Raw genomic sequence first — 25,882 nt, 5'->3', positions numbered from 1 at the left:
TAATTTTCTATCAGTTATACCTCTGGACCAGGCACTGTACTGAATCGTAACGTAAAATGGTCTCTTCTTGTCCGTTGCAATGGACGATTATTTGAAGGTCACTGGATTGCGCTCTCTTGGCTGGGTGCCTGAGGAGATGCCCTGCAGACCTTCCCCATCTCTCTGGCTGTTAACCTTTGACCTTGTTCTCCCCACCCCCGGTCCCCAGAACGTGTACTACACGAGCAGCCAGCAGATCCATGTGGGCATCCTGAGCCCCACGGTGGACGACGACGACAACCGCTGCCTGGTGGATGTCAACAGCCGGCCGCGGCTCGTCGAGTGCAGCTATGCCAAAGCCAAGAGGATGAAGCTCCACTGGCAGTTCTCTCAGGTAGCAGCCCCGCCCGAAGGAGCAGCATCAAGAGAAGCAAGGGAGGGGCCAGGCCTGGGAGGGACGGGAGGGATGGAGGAGGAGAGGAGAGGCGCCAAGCCTCAGGATTTGATGAGCACCTACTATGTGCGGGGCAGCGGGGGTGGGCGGGGGGTGGTGGTGGTTGGAACTGTTAGCTCATTAACTCCTGATACTGGCTCTGAGGGAGTTTATTATTATTGTTGTCATTGTTGTTGCTTCAGTGGTATTTTATTGACCTTTTAGATATAAGGAAACAGGCTCAGAGCTGGAAGTCCCCTGCCTGAAGTCACATAGTGAGGGGACAGGGCTGGGATTTGAACTCTGAGCCTCTGACTCTAAAACTCCCATTTCTTCTGCATAAGCCCCTTCTGACAAGCGCAGCCCCAGTATCGCAGGTACAGACAGTGCTGGGTCATCTGTGATCTGTGAGCCACTCTGCCTTCCTCCTCATTCTGTGGGGAGTGAGGTTTCCTCAAAGGGCAGTGTCTGGGGACCACTTTATGAAGGGCAGTGTGCACACTGGTGACCACGAAGCATCCTTTATTAAGCCTCCATCAATTCTGAGGACTGTATTAATCCTCCTGCTCTGCAACGGCCCAGTTATAAAGTGATACCCCAGGAGCTGGGTGCCAGCTGGAGACAGCCCATGATGACCCAGCTTTGAAGAAAACCCGCGCCTTGGCCCACAGGCCTCCAGCCCCTAGGGAATCCACTAAGTTAGGATCCATTTCCGCCCACAGATAGGAGCATCCACCTCCCAGGGAGTGGAGGGGAAGCGCTCATCACAGGAGGTAAGGGATTTCTTTTAGAGCATCAGGGTTGCTGGGGGCTGCACGTGGTGGATGCTCCTGGGGAAGTCAGAAACAGAAAGCCTATACTCACGGAATGTAGAGACAGAGGGCCTGACTCAAGACTCCCAGCAAGCTGCTTCCACCCTGGGAGGAGGCTGACAGGCACAGGAAGGAGGTATTTGGTCGGCCCGACCTTGATTCCAGCCCTCACATCCAGTTACCTCCCCTATAGTGGTGGACGGGGGGCAGGGATGTCCTGCTACATCAGGTTCTCTGGCACAGGGCACCTCTGACCTGTGGTCTGGGTGTGCAGAACCAGATAGACCTGAGAGAGACCCTCAGTTGGGTCCTAAATGGATGGTGAAGGTCAACTCTCAGCGACAAGTTCAGCATAAGTCATAGATTCACTGGCTACTTGGAGAGCAGGAGTGAGAGTCTAGACCAGGACTTTGTGACCCCAGGAAAACAGACGCTGGGGAGCAGCACAAGGGGACAAATGACAGCACACACCTAAGGGCAGGTCAGATGCAGCTCAGAGTCCAGGCCGGGCCTGCACAGGGTGTGGGGTTCAGTGAAAGGGAATGGTGCCCAGGGACTGGGGCCTCTGGTCCTGCCCCTTCCTATCCATGTGACCTTTGACACGTGCTGCCAATGATAAAGTTCTGTCCCGTAGAAAGAATTAGCTAAGGTTCATACAGTGTTTACCCTGTGCCAGACTTCCTGGATGCCGGGCATACACCGGCTCATTCAGTCATCACAGTGATTGTGTGTGATGTGCTGTGGACCGTTAGCCCAAGTTCATAGATGAGGCACAAAGATATCAAATAATAGACCCAAGGTGTTCAGTTCAGTTCAGTAGCTCAGTCGTGTCCAACTCTTTGTGACCCCATGAACCACAGCATGCCAGGCCTCCCTGTCCATCACCAACTCCCGGAGTCCACCCAAACCCATGTCCATCGAGTCGGTGATGCCATCCAACGATCTCATCCTCTGTCGTCCCCTTCTCCTCCTGTTCTCAATCTTTCCCAGCATCAGGGTCTTTTCCAATGAGTCAGCTCTTCGCATCAGGTGGCCAAACTGGTTATTATCATTACTCCTGAACTACTTCAGATTTTTTCTATTTGTAAGTGTGTGACGATGTTGGAAGTGGCCCCTAGAAGAAGGTCAGGGTCAGGGCTGAGGCTTAGAACAGAGGACACGTCTTCCTCCCACCTCCCCTCTCTCCTGGTGGAGCCCACGTGCCCCAGCTGTGGCCTGTTTGACCCCACACTGTGCCCAGTGGAAGGCTTTGTCATGTTCCTCTGCCAGGCTTCTGGCCCAGAGTGACACAGCTCAGGGCTGCATCTCCCCTCTTGTTGTTATTCAGTTGCTCAGTCCTGTCCGACTTTGTGACCCCACAGACTGCAGCACGCCAGGCTTCTGTCCTTCACCATCTCCCAGAGCTTGCTCAAACTCATGTCCATTGAATTGGTGATGCCATCCAACCACCTCATCCTCTGTTGCCCCCCTTCTCCTCCTGCCTTCAATCTTTCCCAAAATCAGGACCTTTTCCAATGAGTTGGCTCCTTCCATCAGGTGGCCAAAGTATTGGAGCTTCAGCTTCAGCATCAGTCCTTTCAATGAATATTCAGGGTTGATTTCCTTTACAACTGACTGGTTTGATCTCCTTGCTGTCCAAAGGACTCTCAAGAGTCTTCTCCAGCACCATTCGAAAGCATCAATTCTTCAATGCTCAGCCTTCTTTATAGTCCAACTCTCATTTGTACATGACTACTGGAAAAACCATAGCTTTGACTATATGGACTTTCTGTCCACCTTTAAATTACAAGGCAGAAGGAGCCCTGGAGATATGGTCAGGGAGGAAGGCTAGCTGTGGGCTTGATGGTGATGTGGCTGTTGTCTCCCAGCTCAGGTTAGATGCAAACTAGACTCACAGGCTGGAGGCAACAGAGAAAAATGGGTACATTGGCACATGGAGGTGAATGGGGCTGACTTGGCTGGGTGAGATGGGGACTGTACCATCTGGAGGGTCTTGTCAGGGCTCACATCAGGCTGTTCTGTGCTGCCTTCAGTCACTCTGCTTCACCCCTGCTTTCAATTTCATCCTGGGAGTTGTATGACACCATGCAGGAAGATGGGGGTTGGGGCAGGGCTGGTGGCTTTTCAGAAGAGATAGTATATAACTTGGCTCTTGTAGATGGTATAAGAGTTTGCTCCATATAGGAGTTGAGAGGGGGCATTCCAGGGAGAAGGAATGGCATAGATGCAAGCTGAAGGCACCAAACCCAAGCCACGTGCAGGGAGCTACAGATGGTGCATGTGTCTGGATCCTGGTGGGCATCGTGGGGCACAGCTGGGGATGCATCTGAGGGGCAGATGGGCCTGGACCTGGTCCCATGGAAGGTGAGGCTTCATGCGGGGGACTGGTGTGTTAGGTCTGGGTTTTGAAAGCCCCCAGTGGCTGGAATTGTGGAGCTAAATGGCGAGGAGAAATTCTAGAAGGGGGAAGGAGGCAGGCAAGGGAGTTACCAGAGGCTGAGATGCAGTTTGAAAGTTTAGACATTCCTTCCTCCTCCTCCTTCTCCTCCTTGACCGGTGTCTTCAGGACCCTGCCTGGCCCCCACGATCTCCTGTCAGGACAGAATCTGAGGCTGCCCCCAGGAGTCCAGCGTTTGGTGGGGTGAACCAAACAAGCGGGCAGGTGTGGCTGGGCATCCTGGGATGGGCAGGCACACTGCTTCCACTCACTGGGAGAGGGAGGAGGAGAGGACCCAGGTTGCCCTGGAATACCATCGAGAAATCAGGGCCCAGGCAGGCACCTGCCTCTCTGGGAACTGTGTGTCACTGGCTATGAGTGCCCCTGAACTGAACTGAAGTGAGCTCCCTGGCCCCTTCTGAGTCCTTGTTCCTCCCAGAAGCTCCAGAATCACCAGGGGAATAGAGCTCAGACTGTATGTGGGGCCTTGGCCTCTCTGAGCCTAGCCTCGTGCAGTTTGAATCTGAACTTGGGCTGCTTCGACATCCCAGCCCTGCACACAGGCACGTCCAGCTCCTTTCCAGCCCTCGCAGACAGGTGGCCTTCCCACCCATGTCCAGATCCAGAGGCCTTGGTGCCCCAGCTGGCCCTCATCTCATCTGCCCTTTTCTGAGTTGGGCAGAGAAAGGAATATTCCTCCAAAATCCAGCTCCGTCCTTCACTCATCTCAACACACACACAGCCTTGAACAGGCAGCCCCACACACTCATGCTTGAAGGGACACCGTGACAAAAGCAGGCCGTGTTAGCATGTGCAGCCCTGGGGACTGGGCAGTTTTTCGCTCCTTATACATAAATCTAATTAGAACTCCCAGGGCACTCTGGCATCACCTCTTTGATCCTTCTACCAAGGGAACTGTTTGGAAATAATATTTTTGAATCCCTAATTTGCAAACCCAGAGCAGCCACTCTCACTTGATATTTAAAAATTAATGCTTGTGAAATTTTTGTTTCATGCAAAATGATCAATATTTATCAAGTATCCTGAAATCTGTCCTCAAGCCCTTACTGTTTAGGAGCTACTGTTCATGAGGCCAGAGGAAGCTTGGGAGCCTCTTAAATGATTAAAATTATGGTCTGGGCTAATTTTCTTGCAACAGGTTTTAATCTTTACAAATTACAAGGGGATTCTACCAACTAAAATGTTCTGGTCCAGAAGTTGGGCTGAAAGATTTTACTGGTGCATTTCAAATCTCCTCACTTTCACATTCTGCATTATTTACTCTCCTGAGGGCTGCATTTAAACTCCACACACAGCTAGGCTGAATTAATTCCAAAATAATCTAGTGTGATTCTCCCAGTTTCTCCTACAAGGAAGATAGTATTTGCATATCTTAGTGTTCCGTCTCATAGCCTGATTTTCTGTTTAACAAATAAAATGCCTTTCCTCTACCCCCTGCAAGCTCTTCTGAATTTCCAGTGCTTCAGGATGAATCAGAACAACATCAGATACTGATACTGAGAAACTACATTTGGTGAAAACATCTCTCAGCGACGCTGATGTACAGGGCTCTGATGAGCAATTTTCCAATGATGAACATTCTTTCCTTCAGTCATTCATCAAACATTTATTGAGCACAGTGGTTGGGCAGGAGGGATGCAGATATGAATCAAACACGGCCTCTGCCCTGGAGGAGCTCTTGGGTGTATAAACACAGAACAAAACTGGATGGCAAGAGCAGAAATGAGGGGGATATGATGTTCTGTAAGCCCGGGGTGATGGGCTCTGTCTGCACAGCTCAGGGATGGCTTCACATTCGAGACATGTTTGATCTGGTTCTTGAAAGTTGCAGGATACTTCCCAAATGTAGAAAGGAAGAACAGCCCATGTAGAGGCTCAGCATAGGCAAAGGCAGAAAAAGACAGGGTATGTTTGAGGAATAGAAATTCAGTGTTGGTGTGGGTGGAATTTAGAATGAGGGTATGAGAGAGATGAGACACAGAGTCAGTTTGAGGGCAGGTAATGGTCATTGAAAATTAACCCAAGAGGTTTGACTTTACTTTAAAAGCCAAGGGAGGAACTAGGGGGTGTTCATGGGCTTCCCTGGTGGCTCAGATGGTAAAGAAAATGCCTGCAATGCAGGAGACCCGAGTTTGATCTCTGGGTCAGGAGATCCCCGAAGAAGGGAATGGCTACCTACTCCAGTATTCTTGCCTGGAGAATTCTATGGACAGAGGAGCCTGGCAGGCTATAGCCCATGGGGTCACAAAGAGTCAAATAAGACTGAGCGACTAACACTTTCACTTCACTTTTCACAGGAGGGGTTCAATAAACTTTAGAATGACATGATGTGGTCTGAATACCTCTGGGAGCAGAGTGCAAGGTGGAATGGAAGACAGAGAAAAAAGTAGGAGCCTGTTCCATCATCCCTGTGAGAACAGGGATGGATGAGGTTGCCATGGGGGCCTGGGGCCAGGCAACTGTTGGGGAGAACATTGAGAGACAGTTCATCAGTCTATCGGGAGCAGTGATGAATTAAACGGAGGTAGTTGTGAGGGGAGACTATGAATCGAGGGCCACCCCAGGCTCTGAGTTTGAAGAAGTCAGTGAGCACCCATCTCTAAACAGCCAACATTTCCCAGGTCGACTAGTGACGAGACTTCATTAACTTCAGAAGTGGTAGTTGTTCCTTCATGATTTTTCTAACTTGTGACTCATCCAGAATTAAAGAATTTCCTAACTGACTAGGTCCTCGGATTATAGGTTCATATACATTAGGTACAAGACTTTAGGGCTTCCCAAGTGTCACCAGTAGTAAAGAACCTACCTGCCAATGCAGGAGACATAAGAGACACAGGTTCGATCCCTGGGTTAGGAAGATCCCCTGGACAAGGGCACGGCAAACCACCCCAGTATTCTTGCCAGGAGAATCCCATGGACAGAGGGACTGGGCAGGCTACAGTCCATAGGGTCACAAACAGTCAGACATGACTGAAGCGACTCACCACACACACGTGCATGAGACTTTAACCTTCTCAGAGTACCCCACATACTGATATCTGGGGGATTCTGGGATTAGGCGATGCAGTGTCAGTGAAAGAGGAATCTAATAAGTACCCCTGGACCAATAGAAGGAGAGGGAGGAAACAGGTATCAGGCCACTTACACAGGAGACCTTTGTGGCACCAAAGCAATGGACTGCCTCTCAGGGGCAATGAGGTACCCATCCTCCCCTCCATCCCCCATCACTATTACTTTGAATGGTTAAGCAAATGCCAAATCCTCTCTTCAAGATGTTATTGAGGGAATTCTTGCCCTAGGAAAGCTGTTATGATGTGTGTCCTTTAAATTTCAGCTTCCTTAAACTCAATTTGCATACATGGTTGAAGCAAGAATGATGTCAGGAATGGATGATCTCTGCCCTCAAATATCATAAGGGTTTCTGTAGGCAAAGAGAACAGGCTTGTCCTAGGTAGCTCTGAGGGAGGACCAGCTGGAGGGAGACACAAGGACAATTTACAGAGCAGCTTTCTCATAGAGATGTCTGGACGTGAGACTGGCCATTCAGGGAAGAGGTGGACTCAGAGAACCACTCAGTAGGCCATCAATGGAGCCACAGCTCTAAGTAGAGTTAGACTGGATGGTTCTCAGGGCTTACCAACTCTGAAATTCTTTAAGTCTAAGCTCCTAATGCCCAGAAAAGGGCTTTTTCTACCTAGAAGCCCCAACTGGGCCCACCTTACTAAGAAGCACCATGAACTTGAAAATGAGCTGCACATCTGCTATGAGGGTCATTGTTATCCCACTTTATGGAATTGTTTATCTGTTATTTTTCTCCATAACTCCTTCTCCCATCAACTAATAGACTGGGGGGATGGGCTATCTTACACTTTCAGTGTCTCTAGCACCTAACAGAAAGCCTGAAACAGAAGAGATACCCCAGGATGCTGTCAATTAAATGAAAGAATTCTTTCTGAAAATTCACAAACACTAATACAAATATTCTGTGTCCCAGATCTTGAGACAGATTTGTGGGAGACCCAAAGATGAACTCTACCCTCAATAACTCCTCCTTGCATGCATGCTGAATATAAACTAATTGTACTACAGTATTTCAAGGACATTTGAATATCATAGTCAAAGGGCTCAGTTTAGTTGGAAAATCCCTACAAGAACATTTTTAGATGGTAGTGCATCCAGCCACAATACACAGACATGCATGAAGCAGGCTGCTCCAACTTACTCTTCCTATAGCTTCAGATTTGGGGGAGGAAGGTGGAAATGATCTTTACTAAAACAAGTATAAAAGGGAGTAGCAATTTGTATGAATATTTGTTAAAACAAGAGACTCTGATGAGACATCAGTGTGTTCTGACCGTATATCATGCTGCCCCAGACTCTTAGATGTGCTGTCATCCCCGTGGGCCGTTGGGTTCTTTGGTGGAAACACAGGCAAGGCCCATTCAGTGCACAGGGCAGCGTTCCCACTGGTGGGCCGTCCTCCCATCTCAGCCCCCAATCTTGCCTCATTCTCAGCTCAGAGGCAAGGGCTTTAAAAGGCTTTTTAATGCCTTTTCCAAATGGAGAGCATCAAGGATAACAGCAGAGATGACCGTTAAGGCCAGGAGAGAAAGCAATTCGAGAGCCTGCAGAGATTGCCTGGAAGAGAGCTGAGCGCAGAGCCTGGCCATGGACCACTAGTTCTGATTCGTGGGGTCTAATTTGATAATTTGATGCAAGATGAGTAACCCACTCCAAAAAGGACTTATTTGCAGAGCACATTTCCCAGGGAGCACCACTGATTCTGCCAAAGAATTTCCCGGCACGCAAGGAGGAGGAGTCCTTGACTTTCTCCCGCTCCAATCCCCAGGCGCTGTCAGGAAGTCCAGCTTGGAGAACCTTTTGTACTGAGAAGAAAAGACTATAATCGGGTGTTTCTTTGTGGCTCTGGAATAAAGCAGCTTTTCATTTCCATGTCACATGAAGGGGCAAGTGTAGAACCATCCAGTTTTGAAGGACTGACAAAGCTTTATTTAGGCCCTGAATATTTTCTTAGTTATTTTTAGTTTATGGCCGTCAGCACTTTAGATCAGGAGCCAGGACCAGGTGTGAAGGCTCCGTACCTCACTGTTCAGACCTGGGGAGAATTTTATTTATTTATTTTAAGTTTTCGTTTAGTTAGTTACTTATTTTTGGCTGTGCTGTGTCTTCACTGCTGCACCAGCTTTTCCCTAGTCGCGTCAAGTGGGGGTTGCTCTCTGGTTACGAAGTGCAGGCTTCTCACTGCAGTGGTTTCTCTCGTGGAGCACGGGCTCTAGGTTGTGCAGCCTCAGTAGTTGTGGCTTCTGGGCTCTAGAGCTCAGGCTCAGTAACTGTGGCTCTGGGGCTTAGTTGCTCCGAGGCCTGTGGGATCTTCCCTGATCAGGAATCAAACCTGTGTCTCCTGCATTGGCAGGTGGATTCGTTACCACTGAGCCACCAGGGAACCTGTGGGTGGGATTTTAAATTTTATGTCTCAAACATTCACGTGGTTCTTACTATGCACCAGGTACTACTGTATCGGCTGTATAAATATCACTTAATCCTCATGACGTTGCCATCAGGTGCTTCATATCCCCATTCTACAGATGAGGAAACTGAGGCACAGAGATATTATAGTATTTGTCCGAGGTCAAATCAGGATTCTGCCTCTAGGGCCCACGCTTTAAACCTTCATGCCAAGGAGGCTTTGTCTTGTCTCTAGAAAACTCGTGGATTACTGCAGTAGGAGTTTGGGGCTGGGGTCTCCCTGCCAGGCCAGTTGTAGATGTGTATGAACTGGCTATATTCCTGCTTCCTCAGCAAGCTCCCTCCAGCCATCTTGCTGGATACCCCCTTTCACCTTTCCTTTTGCATTTTACATTGCCATTACCCCATTTTCAGTCCAACAGACCTCAGAGCAAATCCCAAGCAGAATCTCACTCAGGGACAGGTACGTCTCCTTTAAGAACAACAAACACCAAAGCACTTTTTTTAAAAAACCGAGTGTTGAATATTCATAGGACAGAAAGACCACTTTCCTCTACAAAAAAGACTTAATCTCAGGATTTCTGTAACTAGCACTAACATCCCACCCATGCTTTGAATTATTTGATTATTAATCATTAACGACTTAACCTGGAAACTCCCACGTCCACTGTGCTTAAAGCCAAAGACCCACTGGGCCAGTTGCCCATGGAAAACTAATTAGAACGAAAAGTGGAACCAGAGCTCTGAAAGAAGCAGTCTTCGGAATACAGGATTCAGTCCTCACGCAATCTCCTTGTAAACACCTTGATTGCACGCATGAGAGCAACCTGAGCTCAGCCCAGCTGCTCCAGGTGCTCCAGCTCGGGGCAATAAGCCAAGCCTCATCCTCTTCCCCAGAGAGGACCACAGTTTGCTTGTGGTCCCCCAAGTATGGTCCCTGGACCAGCAGCACCAGCAACTGTGAAAAGCACAGGCAGCTTAAAAAGGCACTTCCTTCCTCCTTCCCCACCCCCCAACCACCCACCCCCCATTCCCCACCCCTGCACTCCCACCCCCCACCCCCACCCCATCCCTGCCCGTGCTCTACATACCATGCAGCAGCCAGAAGGACCCAGTTAGCATGTCAGTTCCACCCCGCAGTGGCCAGTCCTGTCATGGGATGAACAGCCAAAGTCAATTCACATTAGCTCTTGGGCCTCTCTTTTTAGCTCTGGGGCCTCATTTCCTCCCCCAGCCCCATGCTGTTCTCTGCACACACTAGGCTTGTGTGGGTCAGAAGGTGGGGCCCAGTGATCGAGGGTGTCACAAAGCCCCCCAGGGGCTGTCTAATCCATTTGCCCTGCCCACCTCCCCAGGAAGAACTGGGCAGGTTAGTCTCCTGCCACAGACACACACGTGGGCAGAGGCAGAGAGGAGGTGCGTGGCTGCGAAATCCAGAGTCGGCCCCTCAGCACCTCAGCCCCAGGAGCTCATGGACCACAGTGCCACGTGCCCCGCCGGGCCCATAGTCAGTGCGCCATGTCTCCGTACCCCCACGGTCCTCTGGTACCTTTTATAAACAAGGAGACTGAAGCCCAGGACGGCTCAGCCGCTTACCAGGGTTACAGCCAGGGAGAGCTGGAAGCAGGGCTGGGAGCAGAGTCCCATGTTCTTGCTTCCACTCGTCCCACCTCTGATGCCCCTTCTAGTGTCTACTCCAGAGAAGCTTGGAAGAAGAAGGAGCTAGGCTGGGGGCTGGGAACCCAGCGCTAGGAATTATTATTAGCCTTCTTAATTCCATACATTCAGCTTTCTATTTTTTTTTTTTTAACGCTGTTTCCATACTTAACTCGGTTTCCGTTCCAATTAAGCTCTCTGTGTGCTGCGGCCTCTCTCCTGCCAGGTTTAATTGCCCTTATTTAAATTCTTTAATTAAAAGTATTGTGTGTTTCCAGATCCTGTAGTTGTAAGTATTACACAAATAATTTAGATGACTGGACTGGTAAACCAAGCAACTTCGCCCTCCACCAAGGGTGGGGCTGGCAGGGGCTCTCTGGTGAGGATGAGAACCTGCTAAGAGGTGGTCCTGGTTCCTTCCTCCCCGCTCCCCGACTCCATGCTCCACATGCCACACAGCAGCCCGAGGGACCCGTTTAGCATGTCAGTCCCACCCCGCAGTGGCCAGTCCTGTCACCGGACGAACAGCCTGCCCCTCTCTCAGCTCTTGGGTCTCCTCTCCTCCCCCGACCCCATGCTGTTCCCTGCACATACCAGGCCTCTGTGGGTGCAGGAACTTCATTCCAATGCACCTAGACTTCTCCTTTCCTCCCTCGCGTCTGCCCAGCTCGCACCTTCTCAGGATCACCCCCAAGCATCTCCTGCTGCTGCAGCCTGCCTCCTGCTCACAGCAGTTCCCAAATCCTCCCAACCTGCTGGACTTAGTCTATCTGAAGGAACGCTCTAGTATAAAAAGAAGACCATGACTGGGAAGCTTGAACAACAAACATGTATTACTCACCATTCTGGAGGCTGGAAAGTTCAGGATCAAGGTGCCAGCAGATTTGGTGTCTGGTGAGAACCCTCTTCCTGGTTTTCACATGGCCAGCTTTTCACTGTGTCCTCACATGGCCCAGAGAAAGAGACCATCTCTCCTGCATCTCTTCTTATAAGGGCACTAATTCCATTAGGAGGGCTCCACCCCTGGGACCTAATTCCTTCCCCAAGGCCCCACCTCGCATCACGCTGGGGATCGGGGCTTCAACACATGAATTTATAGGGGACACATTCAATCCACAGCACTGTTCTCCATTTTTGTGCATAATCTTAGCACCTTTAACACAGTAAAGAATCTACTGTTCTCTCTTCCTCCTAGAATATAGTCTCCACGAAGACAAAGATCTCCTCTTGTTAGTCACTGATTTGTGTCAGTGGCCAGTAACTATTCCCAGAATGTGATAGGCAGTCATTAATTACTAGATGGATGGATAGAACAATGACTCATGTCTTTGCAGAGAACTCTCAAAAGAAGTAGATCAACCTGACTCTCCAGAGCTCCTGGGGCCCATTAGATGGCCTTCCTCCACCGCAAGCTGTGGTGCACCATAGCTCTCAGTCTAGTTCACCAACAGGCCCGGGCGGGATAAATTGAGAAGGTCTGGCCACTCATCCTAGTGGGGAACAGTGAAGGCGGCAGACTCCCAGCCTGACTGTACCACTGACTGACCATGTGGCCCAACTCTCTGAGCCTCAGTCTCCAATTCTACAGAATGGGAATAATTCTTACCTCCACTGCTCAGCATTATTGTGAGGAACACGTGAACCAGTGTGTGAAGCACTTAACACAGTGCTGGGGATGTTGCAAATGAGCCTTAACTGTCCCTACTTTTATCTCAGGGCAGAGCCTGCAGGTAGAGATAAGAATAGTAACTCCACCAGGCTGCCCCCAAAGGTGCTGAGCTCACTGTGAAGGGACTGAATAGAAAAAAGGAAGTCTCCTTCACAACTGGGGCAAGTCGAATTTGCCCAAGAATGGGGTGAGATTCCAGGGTTTGCTCAATGACAGAGCTTGAGGTCTGGGAAGGAAGACAGGAGGGAGACTGGCCAGTGATCAGCGCAGCTCCACATCAGAGAATGGGCTGGCTCCTCCGTATCCCACGTATCCCAAGACGTATACCAGGCCTCTGAGGTAGCCTTACTACTCTGTTCTGGAAGATTCTCCTTCAATGCCTCTGGGAAGAGAGCTCTCTTGGCCTCATTCTCCACCCTCAGGTCCAGGTGCCCTCACTGAGGTTGTGTCTCCTTCACAGCCCTTCTCTTGGCCTGACTCCCTTTCTCCCACAGCCTTCCCGGAGGCTGTTTCTGCCTCAGGGTCACCATGCTTCTTGTCTCTAGGGTGCTGAGAGAGCGTCTGGGTCAGGGGAGGGCCTGGGAAATGCCATATTTGAGCCTCTGAAGGAATGCTCTGCTTCTCAGAGACCTCTGCCCCACCTCCCTCTCTTGGCCTTGGCATGGCATCCCCGAGGAAGGCTTAGAATGTGCCCAAGTGGCTGACGGGAAAGGAGAGAGCTATGGACGCCTCTGGTTTGGACAAGTTTCTCCAGACTTCAGTGGTCTGGGCTTGGTGAAGCAGCCTCACAGTTGGCAAGGCCTGGCCTGGCCTTGAGGACCTCCTGAGCTGTCAGAATCCTCGTCTGTCCCCCTTTTCTGCCTGTTGTGCACTTTTTCTGGAGCCCCGATCCTGACACTGTGAATAGCTTCACAGCCATCTGTTGTGTTGTGGCTGTTAAAGGGGTTCCCCTTCGATCCTTCTGCTCGTTCTTCAGTCATCAGGACCAAAATTACCATCTGGCCCTAGAGAGAAAGGAAGCAGGAGGGCAGAGCAGCTTGCCCCGGGCAGAAGCATCTCTGTCCAACCCTCTCTTCTGTCTCACTACCCGAATCACCAGCAGACCTTGTGATTAGAGAGCTGGGCTGGTTTCATCCCCATCCTGCCTGAGCTCTCCTCCAGCCTCACAGGATAAGACATCCCACCAGGCTGCCAGGGATACAGGAGGATAGGGCGGGGGCTGGCCCCAGGCCCAAAAGCACTAGACCAACCCAGCCTGGGTGTGGGTAGCAGAGCGCTCAGGCCTTGGAAACCAGAGCCTGGTGGAGGACTGGCTGGCCTCGCTTAGAGCAGGTGTCAAGGGATTCCTCTGGATTCAAAAGCCAAGATTTTGAGGGACAGGGAGAGGACCCAAGGTGGAGCACAGCCTCTGAAGGTATGACTCGAGGCTGGCCAACAATCATCCAGTCGGGGCTCAGGAGCGTGGTGAGGCCTTCAAAGTCCTCGGCTGTGTCCAAGGAGCCTCTTGTTCAGTGGAGACGAGGTGGTGACCCTCTGCTGCGTGGTCAGTTCTGAGTGACTCACAACTACTGGAGTCTGTCCACAGGAGGGCCACTGGACTGGCAAAATGAAACCAGATTGTCTCACAAGGAACTGGAAATGTTTCACCTGGTAGAGAATGGAACTGGGGGGTGGGGGGGACTGTGCACCCCGTCTTCCCCTACGGGAAAGGAGAAGGTGGAGAAGCAGGAACCCACACGCCTATGGAAACCTCGGGGCACCGTCTGGGCCCCTTGCTGGTTGCCCCCGAGACAACAATTTTCATCCAGTGGGGGAGAGTTCTCCCAAGGTGGAGCAGCCCAGGGAAGAGTGCCCGGCCAGGACGGCCCAGTCAGCTTGCAGGCGAGGATGAGAGGGCCAGCCTTCCGCATCTCCTCCAACACAGGGACCCCAGGGGCCTTTCCGAGCCCTTGCCCGGTGGCCCGTCATCCCTTGGCCCCTCAGAGCCTGAGCCTGAGGGCTTCTCTCTGGCTGCACCTCTGGGCCCCAGGTGAGCTGCTTTTGTTGTGCTGTCTCTCTGCTGTCGGAATCAGCGAGCCCCTGCTCTCCTCAGGGGAGGTGCTAGGGTCGGGGCACACGGGGACACACCGCTTTACTCCCTCGAATGCTTCTAGGGAGGTTTGCAGTCCCCAGGCCATCTCCCACACACAGCAAATGGGGAGTCCCACACCCCCTCCCAGACACACATAAAATACACTCCTTACCCCCCTGCCCCCTGGCTCCTTCACCTGCTGTTCAAAGTCCCTCTGAGAGAGCTGGATTTTTGTTTCAAACTTTTTTAGCTGAAGAATAACATATATGCAGATAGAACCATGCAAACATACATACCAAAATAAATGTTCAACTCAATAATTTAAAACAAAGCCAACATTTAGGTAACCACCAGCCAGGTCAGGAAACAACACACTCCCAACTCCCAGGAAGCACCCTTTGGTCTACTGTCAATCATCTTCCCTGGAGAAGGCAATGGTGACCCACTCCAGTACTCTTGCCTGGAAAATCCCATGGATGGAGGAGCCTGGTGGGCTGCCGTCTATGGGGTCACACAGGGTCGGACACGACTGAAGCGACTTAGCAGCAGCAGCAATCATTTTCCCACTCCCTCCTCCCCAAGATACCCACCCCTGACTCTAAGTCTGTGGTCTTTTTTGCCTGTTTGGAAAGTGTATGTAAGTCTAATTGTGTACGTGTTCTTTGTCTGGCTTCTTTTGCTAGCGCTGTATTTGTGGGATTTGTCCTTAATGAGTGGAGCTCTGGTTTGCCCATTTTTAATGCTGTAATGTACAGCATTTTTAATGTACGAGTTAGGTGAATAACCACAAGTTATTTACCCATTGTACTATTGATGGACATTTGGGTTGTGTCCAGGTTGGAGCTTTTATAAACCATGCTTCAGAACCGGTGCAGACAGTTTTTCTGGATATCCACATGGGCCTGGGGTTGGTGGGTCTCAGGGCTGTGTACACTCAGCTGCAGGAGATGCTGCCCATTTCCCAGGTGGCTGGAAGAACTGAGTCTCAGTGTTCTCTTGAGGTGTCAGTGGTTGCCATGGGGACAGTGGTGGCCAAGAGGATGGCTTCCTTAGAGAAGAGGGGTGTGTCCCCCTCTATCACAGGGTGCTGTTCGCTGGGATGGGCATGGGGGCAGCTGGGGTGTGCACTACAGAGTCCTGCTTATGGAGAGGGAAGGGGGTCAGTTAGGAGACTGGTGCAGTTGTCCAGGTGACGGGAGACAGTGGCCCGAACCGGGGCAGGTGTGATGGCATGGGGATAAGGGGACAGTAACAGGGTATGAGGAGGAATTGGTAGGATTTGGTGCCTAATCAGCACTGGGGAGAAGCAGAGGTGTCCGTGGAAATGCTTGGTTATTGCTGAGATGGGAAACACAGGAGGAGTAGATTCTGGGGAAAAGTGAGTTTGTCCATATACTCCAGTACCATGAAGCTCCAGGGGGCCAACTTGTAAGAGCCTGCCTGCTTGGGAGGCCAAAGCCAGGCTGAGCATATCTCTGGTGAAACTCAGAGATATTCCGAGAGTCTGGACTGACACCCAGGTGCCAATCAGCAGCCTCAGAGTGCCTAAGGCCTGCAAGGATCTCACTAAAAGCAAAAATTGGAGGTTTCTTTTTTGCTGCTGTAGGGCTGCTTTAAGAAGCAGAACCTCCCTTCTTTCAAGGGCTTTGAGCATAAACTGAGCATGCATGGCTACAGAACCTCCTGGAACAGCAGCAGCACAGAGGGAAACCAAGCATATCCGGGGCTGATGCAGCCCAGGGCTGTAAGACAGTATCGAGGAGCCTGGGTTTGGTTGAGGCCAGCACTGATGACTCCAGAGGTCCAGTTGGGAGCAAGGACCCTAAAAGCAGAAGGTCCTGGGCCTCTGGTGATGCTTACATTCAGGCCCATCATGGTGTGGTCCCAAGGAACCAGGATTTGCAGAACAAATGGGGAGCAGGGCCCAGCCCCCATGGCAGGCACAATAGAAGCAAACCAGCGTGCCACACCCAGCTAGGTAGATGGAAGCTGGGCTGCGGCATTTCTGTCCTCTTTCCTAACAAAGGACTAGGGCCTTGTGAAGAAAACAGAGGCACAGGGTTCCATCTTGGGGAGGAAACCAGCCCCTGGATATGGGGAGCCTCAGGCTCTGTGGGCACGCTGACCCCAGACCTTCCGCAGCCTCCCAGGATCCCAGGCGTCTGCACCCACAAGTAATCCCCACCAGCCCCTGGGCCTGAGGCTCCCCCACGCCCTCTGACCCCACTCTCCACCCTGGCTCCTAGGGAGGCCCCATCCAGAACCGCAAGTCCAAGCGCTGTCTGGAGCTGCAGGAGAACAACGAAGCGGAGTTCGGCTTCCAGCTGGTGCTGCAGAGGTGCTCGGGCCAGCACTGGAGCATCACCAACGTCCTGAGGAGCCTGGCATCCTGACCCCGCCGGGAGCCGCCCCCACGCCCCGCCCCTTTGCTACTATGTAGCACCTGCTGCAAGCTGCCTGCTGTCCGTGTGGGGTGTTTGGAGTCTGGGGAACCAGGTTGGTGGGCCCCCAAAAGAGCTTTGTATTTCCTATTCAATTTTCATGGAGTTTATAGAAAGATGCCGAACGGTGGGTGAGGGTATAATATCATAAACTATTTTGCAACTGTAAATAGGGGACACGTGGAAAATATTTATAACTGACAATAAAATACCATTGATTAAGAAAAGGGGTGTTACAGTCATTTGATGGAGATTCAGGCCTGGCTCCTCTGAACTTGGAGCCCAAGATGTGGCTGTGTTTGCCCTCCCTGCTCCCACCCCTGAGAAATGAGGCTTTAAGGCCCTGCAGACAGTGGGAGCTTGTGGTGCAAGCTGCCAGCTTTCTCTTTTGGGGCCCAGGGAGACGAGATGGGCACCTCAGGGTCACCTCCAGAGAGAGGGTTCCCTCTGCCTCCACGGGACGCCTTAGACCTTCATCCTGAGAAACCAGGAAGGCTCATCAGCCACTGGGCTTCAGACCACACTGCTCTCCAGAAGCCACCGCCTTCACCTCCCAAAGCTGTCCATGGCTCAGGCACTCAGCAGTGAGACTTGCGTCAGCAACTGCCACATCCAGCTGCTGAGACCGTCAGCTCCTTCCATGAATCACGGTGCAGTAGTTCCCAGGGGCAACAACATGCCACACACTGGGTGGCTTAAACAGCTGTCGTCACACGGTTCTGAAGGCTAGGAGTCTGAAGTCGGGGTGTCAGCTGGGCTGGCTCCTTCTGAGAGCTGTGAGGAGAATCAGGCCCAGGCCTCTCCCCAAGCGTCTAGAAGCCTCAGGGGCTCCTTGGCTTGTAAGTGGCCGGCTCCCCCTGCGTGTTCCTCCCCGTGTCATCACCCTCCTCCTTCTGTGCTCGCCCCGATCACCTCTTGAGTGCCAGTCTCTAGCCCTGTTCCTGGGAGAAGCAGCTCACAGCCAGTCCCTCTGTACAAGGGCCCCCACCCATGACACAGTGATACTCAAATCCCCGTCTGTGCCCAGACCGCTCCTCTGTGCCCCAGGTCCCATCTCCCACTGCTGACGGGCCCCGGGCAGCTGGGCGGCTGCCCCTGGACAGTGCTCATCTGACGTGCAGAAAACAGAGCTGTCGCTCATCCTCCCCAGGCCCAGCCAAGTGACCAGCACCGCCCTCCTCCAGGCGCTCACACCAGAGTCCTCTGTCTCTCACCTCCCCGCTCCTCACTCCCATATCTTGTCAGTCCATCGTGGCAGTGATGCTCCTTCAACAGCCACAGAATCCCCTCCCTGGGCCCCCTCATCACTCACGAGGACCTGCCTCCCCATCTCCAGCCTTCCTCCATTCCCGTCTCACCTCCCCTCCACACAAATTTTCAAGGAATCTTTCTGAAATGCAAATAGGATGAGATTTTTTTCCTGGCCTTCAGTGGGTCTCACCAAAGATGGTAAACACCTAGTTAAGATGCCAGACTCAGAGCTTCCTCCTGCGATGAATCCAGGGGCCAAGTGTCAGAAGCACCTAGCTTAGGGGCCTTACACACAGGGGTGGGTGTGAGTGCAAGAAGGCCTGGCCTCCTAGCTGACACCCTCACTGGATGTCTGTAGCCCTAGTCCACCCTCTAGGGACGGTGGTGTCCAAAGGCTTCTTCCCTTCTTTTCGGGAAGTTTTTCTTGGTGTGTATACTAGTTTGCTGGAGCTTCTATAACAAAATACCATAGACCAGCTATTAAGACCAGGCTTAAACAACAGAAGTGTGGTGTTTCACAATCCAGGAGCCCAGAAGCCCAAAATGAAGGTGTTGGCAGTGTTGATTCCCCCGAGAGCTGTGAAGAAAGGCGGTGTGCCAGGCCTTGCTTCCTAGCTGGTAAATAACCATCTTCTTTCTGTGTCTTGTTTCCAAATTTCTCCTTATTATAAGGACACCATTTGTACTGGATTAATGTCCATCCTAATGACCTCATTTTAGCATCAGTACCTTGGTTAAGACCCCATCTCCAAACAAGGTAACATTCTGAAGTCAAGACTTCAACATATGAATAGGGGGCACAATTTAACTCCTAACAGAGGATCAGAGGAGGGGGAAGAGAAGACCCCAGACACCAGAAGGCTGCCTCCACTTGAGCCCACTTTGCCCAGCAAGTCCTGCCTGTGGGGCAGCCCAGGTATCCCTGCCTCCACAGGGTGGGTCCTGAGCAGGTGACAGGGGCTTTACCAAAGGACCTGGGATGTTCATCATGGCCCTCTATCCACGCGCTTCTAAGGAAAACTGTCCCAACCATAGCCCCATCAGTGACCCCACTTGTACCATGACCAGGTTCCACCCCCCATAGTTGATCTGACCAGACCTGCGGGCAGTATCCAGAGACTGGTCAGTGATTGATGACAACATAAGAGGGTGAGCTGGGCTGATCACATTCTGCCTGCAAACTGGTACCATGACACAGTTGGTGAAGAAGGCCAGGAGCCACAACCATACACAGAGATGAGCCCCAGAGGGCTGAGTGAGCCAGAGCCTGTGTGTCCTGAGGTTGAGAGGGGGAAGCCAAGGCAAGCAGAGGACAGAGGGATGCTGGTGAACGGAGGCAGCGGACCCACCACATGGAGCTCTGATGGGGCCGTGACACAGACGGGGACGACAGACAGCCCCCCTCACCCCAGACCCAGCCCCCTCACGTGCTGCTGACTCTTGCCCCTGCTCTTTACAACAAACAAGACTGACTGCCAGAATCAGGGTGTAAAGATGTCAGACATCAGAATCAACTCATGCACAGACCTTCAATTGTGTGTGGACGCACACACAATCTCTACAACTGCTGTGCACACAAGTAACAGGTAGGCATGCATTTGCACCTTCAGTGTTTGCATGCACATACACAGGCTTCACACATCCACGTGTGTGCACATGCATGCAGTATGTCACACACACACACACTCTAACCCCAAATGGGAAAGTTATTTCTGTCCACTCTCCAAACGTCTTTTCACAGGAACAAGGCTGCCGTGATTTAACATTATTTAACATGGTCCCTGTGAAGCAGAGGCTGCTGGAAATCAGAGTCCTTTTATTCTCGTCATCTCTTTCTAAATACAGACAGGAGATCCAAGGGAGTTCTGAGGCAAGACAGAGACTCCCTGGCCTTAAGAGTCTATGTTTGCTTGCTTTCTTCATGATTGGAAAATAAGTGCAGGACAGTCACCCAAAACTGTGTGCTCAGCCCTGCTCATTCTCCAGCCCTTGGCACCCAAGAGGAGAGAGGGGATTGCGGTGGGCACACCTCCAGCTCCCGACCCCATGAGACCCCCACTGCCTGGCTCTGGCCTCAGTCCATCTCTCTGCCCACAGACCGGAACCATGTCTCTCCTCGGTGCTTTACCAACTGATTGGCCAGAAAGGGCCTAGGGGGCATTAGCCCTAATGTGGATATTTTTTCAGATCACACAGTGTGGTCATGCCTGGGAACCAGACTTTAAAGATCGTCATCACATAATGCCTCTTCTCTCTGTTCAGCCTTCCCATCACTGTACCCAGGAGAGGGGGCCCAGGCCCATCCCTGGTCCCCACAGGGAGAACCTATGGCCAGAGGTGGCTCCATGGTTGTGCGGCATGGGACCCTGAGTTCAGAGTCCCTTCCAGCCACCTCCAGCCCCAGCTTCGTTTGATGTTCTACTGTCACTGTCTTGATAATTTCTGAACCAGGGGCTCCGTATCTTTATTTTGTACTAGGCCCTGCAAAGTATACAGCAGATCCTGCTTGTGACATGGCATTTTTTGTAGAAAACACCCAGAATCCAGCCCATGGCACAGAAGCTTCTCCCAGGAGGAGCCGCTCCTGGTGAGAGAAGCAGCTGAGCCCAGTGGCCTAAATTCAGGACCAGTCTTGGTCCCTCCCCTCTCCCAATCCCTTCCCCCATCCCTCCCTGTCCTCTTCCCGGTGACATTCCACTTCCTGCTGCTGCCACCCTCACAATAGCCCCTAGGGGGCGCTGTGCTCTGTCTGAAGGGTACACTTAAATTCCACCCCTGGGTTCCTTGGTGAGGAGCACCAGGATTTCCAGAAGGGATTGAACTACTAAACAGACTATCCAAGGAAGTGATCCCCTGAGCAAAGAGGAACATGGAGGTTGTTTTTCCCAAAACTTTCTGCTCGTGTAAGATGTTCTACTCACACTTCATCCATCTTCAATTCCTGGCCATGGAAATGCCCCTGGTATAACTGGATCCCTTCCCCAGTGTGTGCCTGTATTCAGTCGCTCAGTCGTGCAGACTCTTTGTGACCCTATGGACCGGAGCCCGCCAGGGTCCTCTGTCCATGGGATTCTCCAGGCAAGAATACAGGACGAGGTTGCCATGTTCTTCTCCAGGGAATCTTTCCTACCCAGAGATTGAACCCACGTCTCTTGCATCTCCTGCATTGCAGGCTGATTCTTCACTGCTGAGCCCCCAGGGAAGCCCCCAGCCACTATGCCACACCGCCTCCCAACTGCCTGGCTGCCTTCGCATGATATAGAATCTCCCTGGGATGTGCCACAGTCCCCAGGAGCCAGCCTCATGGGGCTCCACATGCTGACAGAGCTGTAAACACCGCCCCCTGTTTCATTTCCCTGGTGAGCCTGACCTTCCGAACGTGACCACGGTGAGAGTGTGATTAATGAGCCAATTACTTCTGTGGAAGACATCGTGCAAAATAAATAGCCCATTTCCCTTCAATTTACAGTTTTAATAAATAAATAGTGCTCCGTGCTCTGGTTTTGTTTATGGCTGCTCATACCTGAAAGTTTGAGATGAATCTTTGCGTTGTTCATTTCCAAAATTAATCAGATCTGCCAGATGACTGAAATATAGGACTGCATTTGTCCTTCGATGTTAACAGCAAGACAGGCAGCTGGGGGCCCCAGGAAAAGGCGGGCAGAGGGGAAGGGTGAACGGAGGGCAGAATGATTAGAGCTCTGGAGCCCTGGCCCTGGAGGCCCAGTGCCCACATGTGGAAACCATTGTCAGGGAGGCTCAGAATGTAGCTTCATGATTAACGGTTCGAGGAAAATCACCAGGAAGGACAAGGACAGAGGCGAGGCAGAAACTTCTTTCCTCTGCTTCAGACCTGGGTAGATAGGCCAAACTGGACAGTGTGTCCAAACGCCATCAGATGGGCCAAACCTTAAAACGGCTTCACCTCCTCTCCAGGGGTCATGGGTGGTTGCACAGTCATGTACTCATCTGGATCTCTTTTTCAGGTCCCTCTGTGCAGACACAGGGAAAAAGGACATCTCTCGTGGGGTGCTCACCATCTGAACGTTGTCTTGGGTGGGATCGTCGATCACCAAGGTTCAGTGTGATCAGAAGTAAAAAAGATCCAACAGTCAAATATTCATGATGTGCATTTACAGTCTACACACTTTGATGTACATCCAGTGAAGTCTAAGTGTAGGTCATGAGGTTAATATTAAGCATCCATTTTACAAATGAGGAATAGAAGAGGTTAGGAAGGGATCAATTACTTGCACAAGTTCTCAGAGCTAGTAAATGAAAGAGTTCATATTCATATCTAGGTCTTCAGTCTCCAGGAGCAGTGTTGCTGTTTTTCATACAGACATGCTCTGTCTGTGAGAATGCAAGTTAGTTTTTCTTTGATATTTGTGTGACTGGGCCTCTTTACATTCCCTTCTACGTGTGGTTTATCCCCATCAAACAATTCTTTGATTTGATCTCCGCAGACTCCTTGAAATGATCAGTCTACCTGTGCTGTCCCTCCTGTTAGACTATGAGAATCTTGAGGGCAGCAGCATCACTTAATCCGTCCTGTATCCCTCTCTCCTGGCACAGTGCCTGGCATGCATGTGTGCATTCATTCAGCACCTCTGTGCCAATCATCTACTGGGTGCTGTCTGCTGGGGATACAACAGCAAATGAAAAGAGACACAGCCACTACCTTCATAGAGCTTACATACTAGTGGAAAAGACAAATGTTAACCACATATTTGAATAAATAATGTGAAATTGAATTGTAGTTAAGTATTAAGAAGGAGATAAGAGTTGGGTGCTGAGGAAGTGACATCTGAGCTGAGCTATGTTGAGGAGCATCAACTGGAGGATGGAGACATGTTCTTCCATCCTGGGGACCAGCATACATAGAGGCAGGTGATGGGGCCTATGGACAGCTCACATAGGAGGGTCTGAAAGAGTGAAGGGGCAAAATAGGAGAGTGGAGTAGGTGATACCCTACCATGAAGGCCTTTGTAAGCTTTGCTAAGGATGGAGCCTTTATCCTCAGGATGAGGAAAGTCACTGAAAAGTTTTAAGCAGGCAGGTGACATGATCAGAGTTGCATTTGATTGGAGGAGGGCAAACCCTTTCCCAGGTAGATCAAGGAGGAGGTAGGGATGATGATAGCTTTGACCAGGGTCACAGCAGTGAAGATGGAGAGAGGAAGAAATTCCAAGGTCACAGAGCAGGTAAAGTAGATGGATCACACTGGTGGTTTGAATATGGAGCATGAGGAAGAGAGGGTATGAAGGGCACCATAGAGTGTGTCATGAGGATCCATTTGGAAAGCAAGATCTTGAACTTAGTCTCAAGCCTATCAAGAGTTTGAGGACGCATCGAGTTCTCCAGAATGAAATGTCAGGAGAATTTGACAATCTGACCGTGGGATATGTGGGTGCAGGGTGTACTTACTGCAGGGGATTAATAATGTGTCCTAAATTAATGCTCCCAGCTTCTCTCTCTTCCACCGTTTATTTCTCTTCATCAAGAGATAATGATGGTTCTTAGGAAATTTAGAAATAGACATGACTCACCTTGGATAGAGGCTTCGGAAGGAGGCGGCTCCATAAACTCAAGTCATTACCAACTGCCAGATACACAGAGTTTTACAGCCCACATGGGGCTCTAACTCATTTGAGCTTCACAATAACCTGGGATTATTACCTCCATTTGAGGTTACAAGGTTTGTCCTGAGAAATCATGTATTGGATCAAGTGTAAACTACTTTCATATTATCATCTGCCTTCTGGAAGAATTGAAACTGCAAAAAGCTTGCCTTATGAGACACATGAATCCAATCCAGTCTACACACCTCCTTGAGCACAAATTTAAAAGGCAGAGGAAAGGCTACAAAGACATGTAAGAAGAAAGGCCCTGCCCTTGAGGAGATCATAGACCAGAAAACAAGAGCCCCAACTGATTGTAGTAAAACAATGTGGGAGAATACCCACATAGAAGATTCATTTAAAGAAAAGTTCTCTTATTATAAAAAATAATGTCTAGCATAAACAAATGCATAATATAGAACTGTAAAAGAAAATGAAAGAGTATCCAAGTCCCACTCTGAGGTACCCATGTCATTGCTCTGTCTGTTTAACTTTGGCAGGTGCTTGAGATTGGACTTTTCAGTTCTGTTAGTCGATACATGGCCTGTTATGTTTGAGCAGGTTTTAGCTGGAGTTTCTGTAACATGCAATCAAAAGAATCTTGACTAATAAGGTTATTTTGAGAATTCAGTCAATTAAAGAATACAAAGTGCTTAACACTGTAACTCGAATATAGTTAAGTACTCAATAAACATTAACTGCTATTATTCCTATGGTTCAATCTATTGGATTGGTGGGGCCAGGCACACAAAAGGCTGTTTACATGAAATACTGAGGAGCTTCCTGGGAGAAAATTAATCCTAAGAGAAGAATCCAGGCACCTAAGATTCAGTGAGAAAGCATTAGTCAACAGGACCCAGGAGCGATTCTGAGGATAGCCTTGTGTCTGCCGGTCAGTGCTTTCTCCCGGGTCAGCTCTCCCAACCCAGGCACACACTGCGTGGAGGAGGGTGGCTGAGATGGAACCGGGGGGCCTGGAAGTGACCCCTCACACACCGTGTGTGTGTGCTCAGCCATGTCCGACTCTCTGTGACTCCGTGGACTGCAGTCGCCAGGCTCCTCTGTCTCTGGGATTCTCCAGGCAAGAGATTTGGAGTGGTTCCCCTGCCGGGGTATCTTCCTAACCCCTGGGAAGTGAGACGGGAAGTTTCTGCTCCCCCACATGCTCTCCTGAGGTTGGCTGCTTAGCGAGGCCCAGCACAGGAAGAAGAGGGATGCTCTTTCCTGCTTTGCAATAGAGGACAGGGACCTTGTCACTTTGAGTCATCCCATGCTGAAAGGTCAGTTAGGGCTAATTTGCTCTGAGGGAGCCAAATCCCCAAATAAACAGTTCATTTTCTTTGAGACATTGTTTCTAAGCATTGGACACAAGCAGTCTAAGGGGAGGAAGCAAAATACAGGTTCTACCTCAGGGGCTAATTATCTAAAGAAAAAACTTAAGTGTGTAGGTATATGTGTATGTATGTATGTGTGAGATTCCCGGGTGGCACAGTGGTAAAGAATCTTCTTGCCAGTGCAGGAGACGCAGGAGACCTGGTTTCGATCTCTGGGTTGGGAAGATCCCCTGGCAGAGGAGCCAGTCCAATATTCTTGCCTGGAGAATCCCAGGGACAGAGGAGCCTGGTGGGATACAGTTGACAGAGTCACAAAGAGTCAGACAGGACTGAGCACGCACACACGGTGGGTGAGCGGTTCCCCACAGGGATGTATCAGATGGCTCCACCTAGAAACTTGGGAACACAGCAGCCCCTATTCATTTAAACTTTGGGTTCTTATTTCCAATTCCAAGAAAACAGATGAAGTCCCATTTGGCATCCTATCACCCAAAAATAGATCCTTGACCTAGATACTCAACAGTGGGTTCTCTAGGAATCTGGCATCTTGGTAGAGTCCCAGAAACTCCGGACACAGAGGGAATATATATGTCAGTTGAGGAGATGTTTGAGCTGCTCCACACCCCACAGTTCACCTGCAATAACTCCCATCACTGAAGCTTGTCTGTAG

The 25,882-nt window shown here is 50.7% G+C and overlaps 1 protein-coding gene across 1 annotated transcript in view; it reads left to right on the top strand.

Moving 5' to 3' along the window:
• The window catches only part of GALNT18 (polypeptide N-acetylgalactosaminyltransferase 18), a 342,383-nt gene extending 325,150 nt beyond the window's left edge, over positions 1–17,233 (top strand). Inside the window, exons 10-11 of the mRNA XM_070473386.1 lie at positions 209–373; positions 16,812–17,233. Coding sequence (XP_070329487.1) covers positions 209–373; positions 16,812–16,958 — 312 coding nt within the window. The 3' untranslated portion in view covers positions 16,959–17,233. The remainder of the gene's footprint in view (positions 1–208; positions 374–16,811) is intronic.
• Positions 17,234–25,882: the final 8,649 nt, after the last annotated feature.

The sequence above is a fragment of the Odocoileus virginianus genome, chromosome 10, assembly GCF_023699985.2.
Source record: "Odocoileus virginianus isolate 20LAN1187 ecotype Illinois chromosome 10, Ovbor_1.2, whole genome shotgun sequence".
Taxonomy (NCBI): Eukaryota; Metazoa; Chordata; class Mammalia; order Artiodactyla; family Cervidae; genus Odocoileus; species Odocoileus virginianus.
Note: the sequence above shows the minus strand (reverse complement) of the source record. Positions and strands in the feature narration are given on the sequence as shown.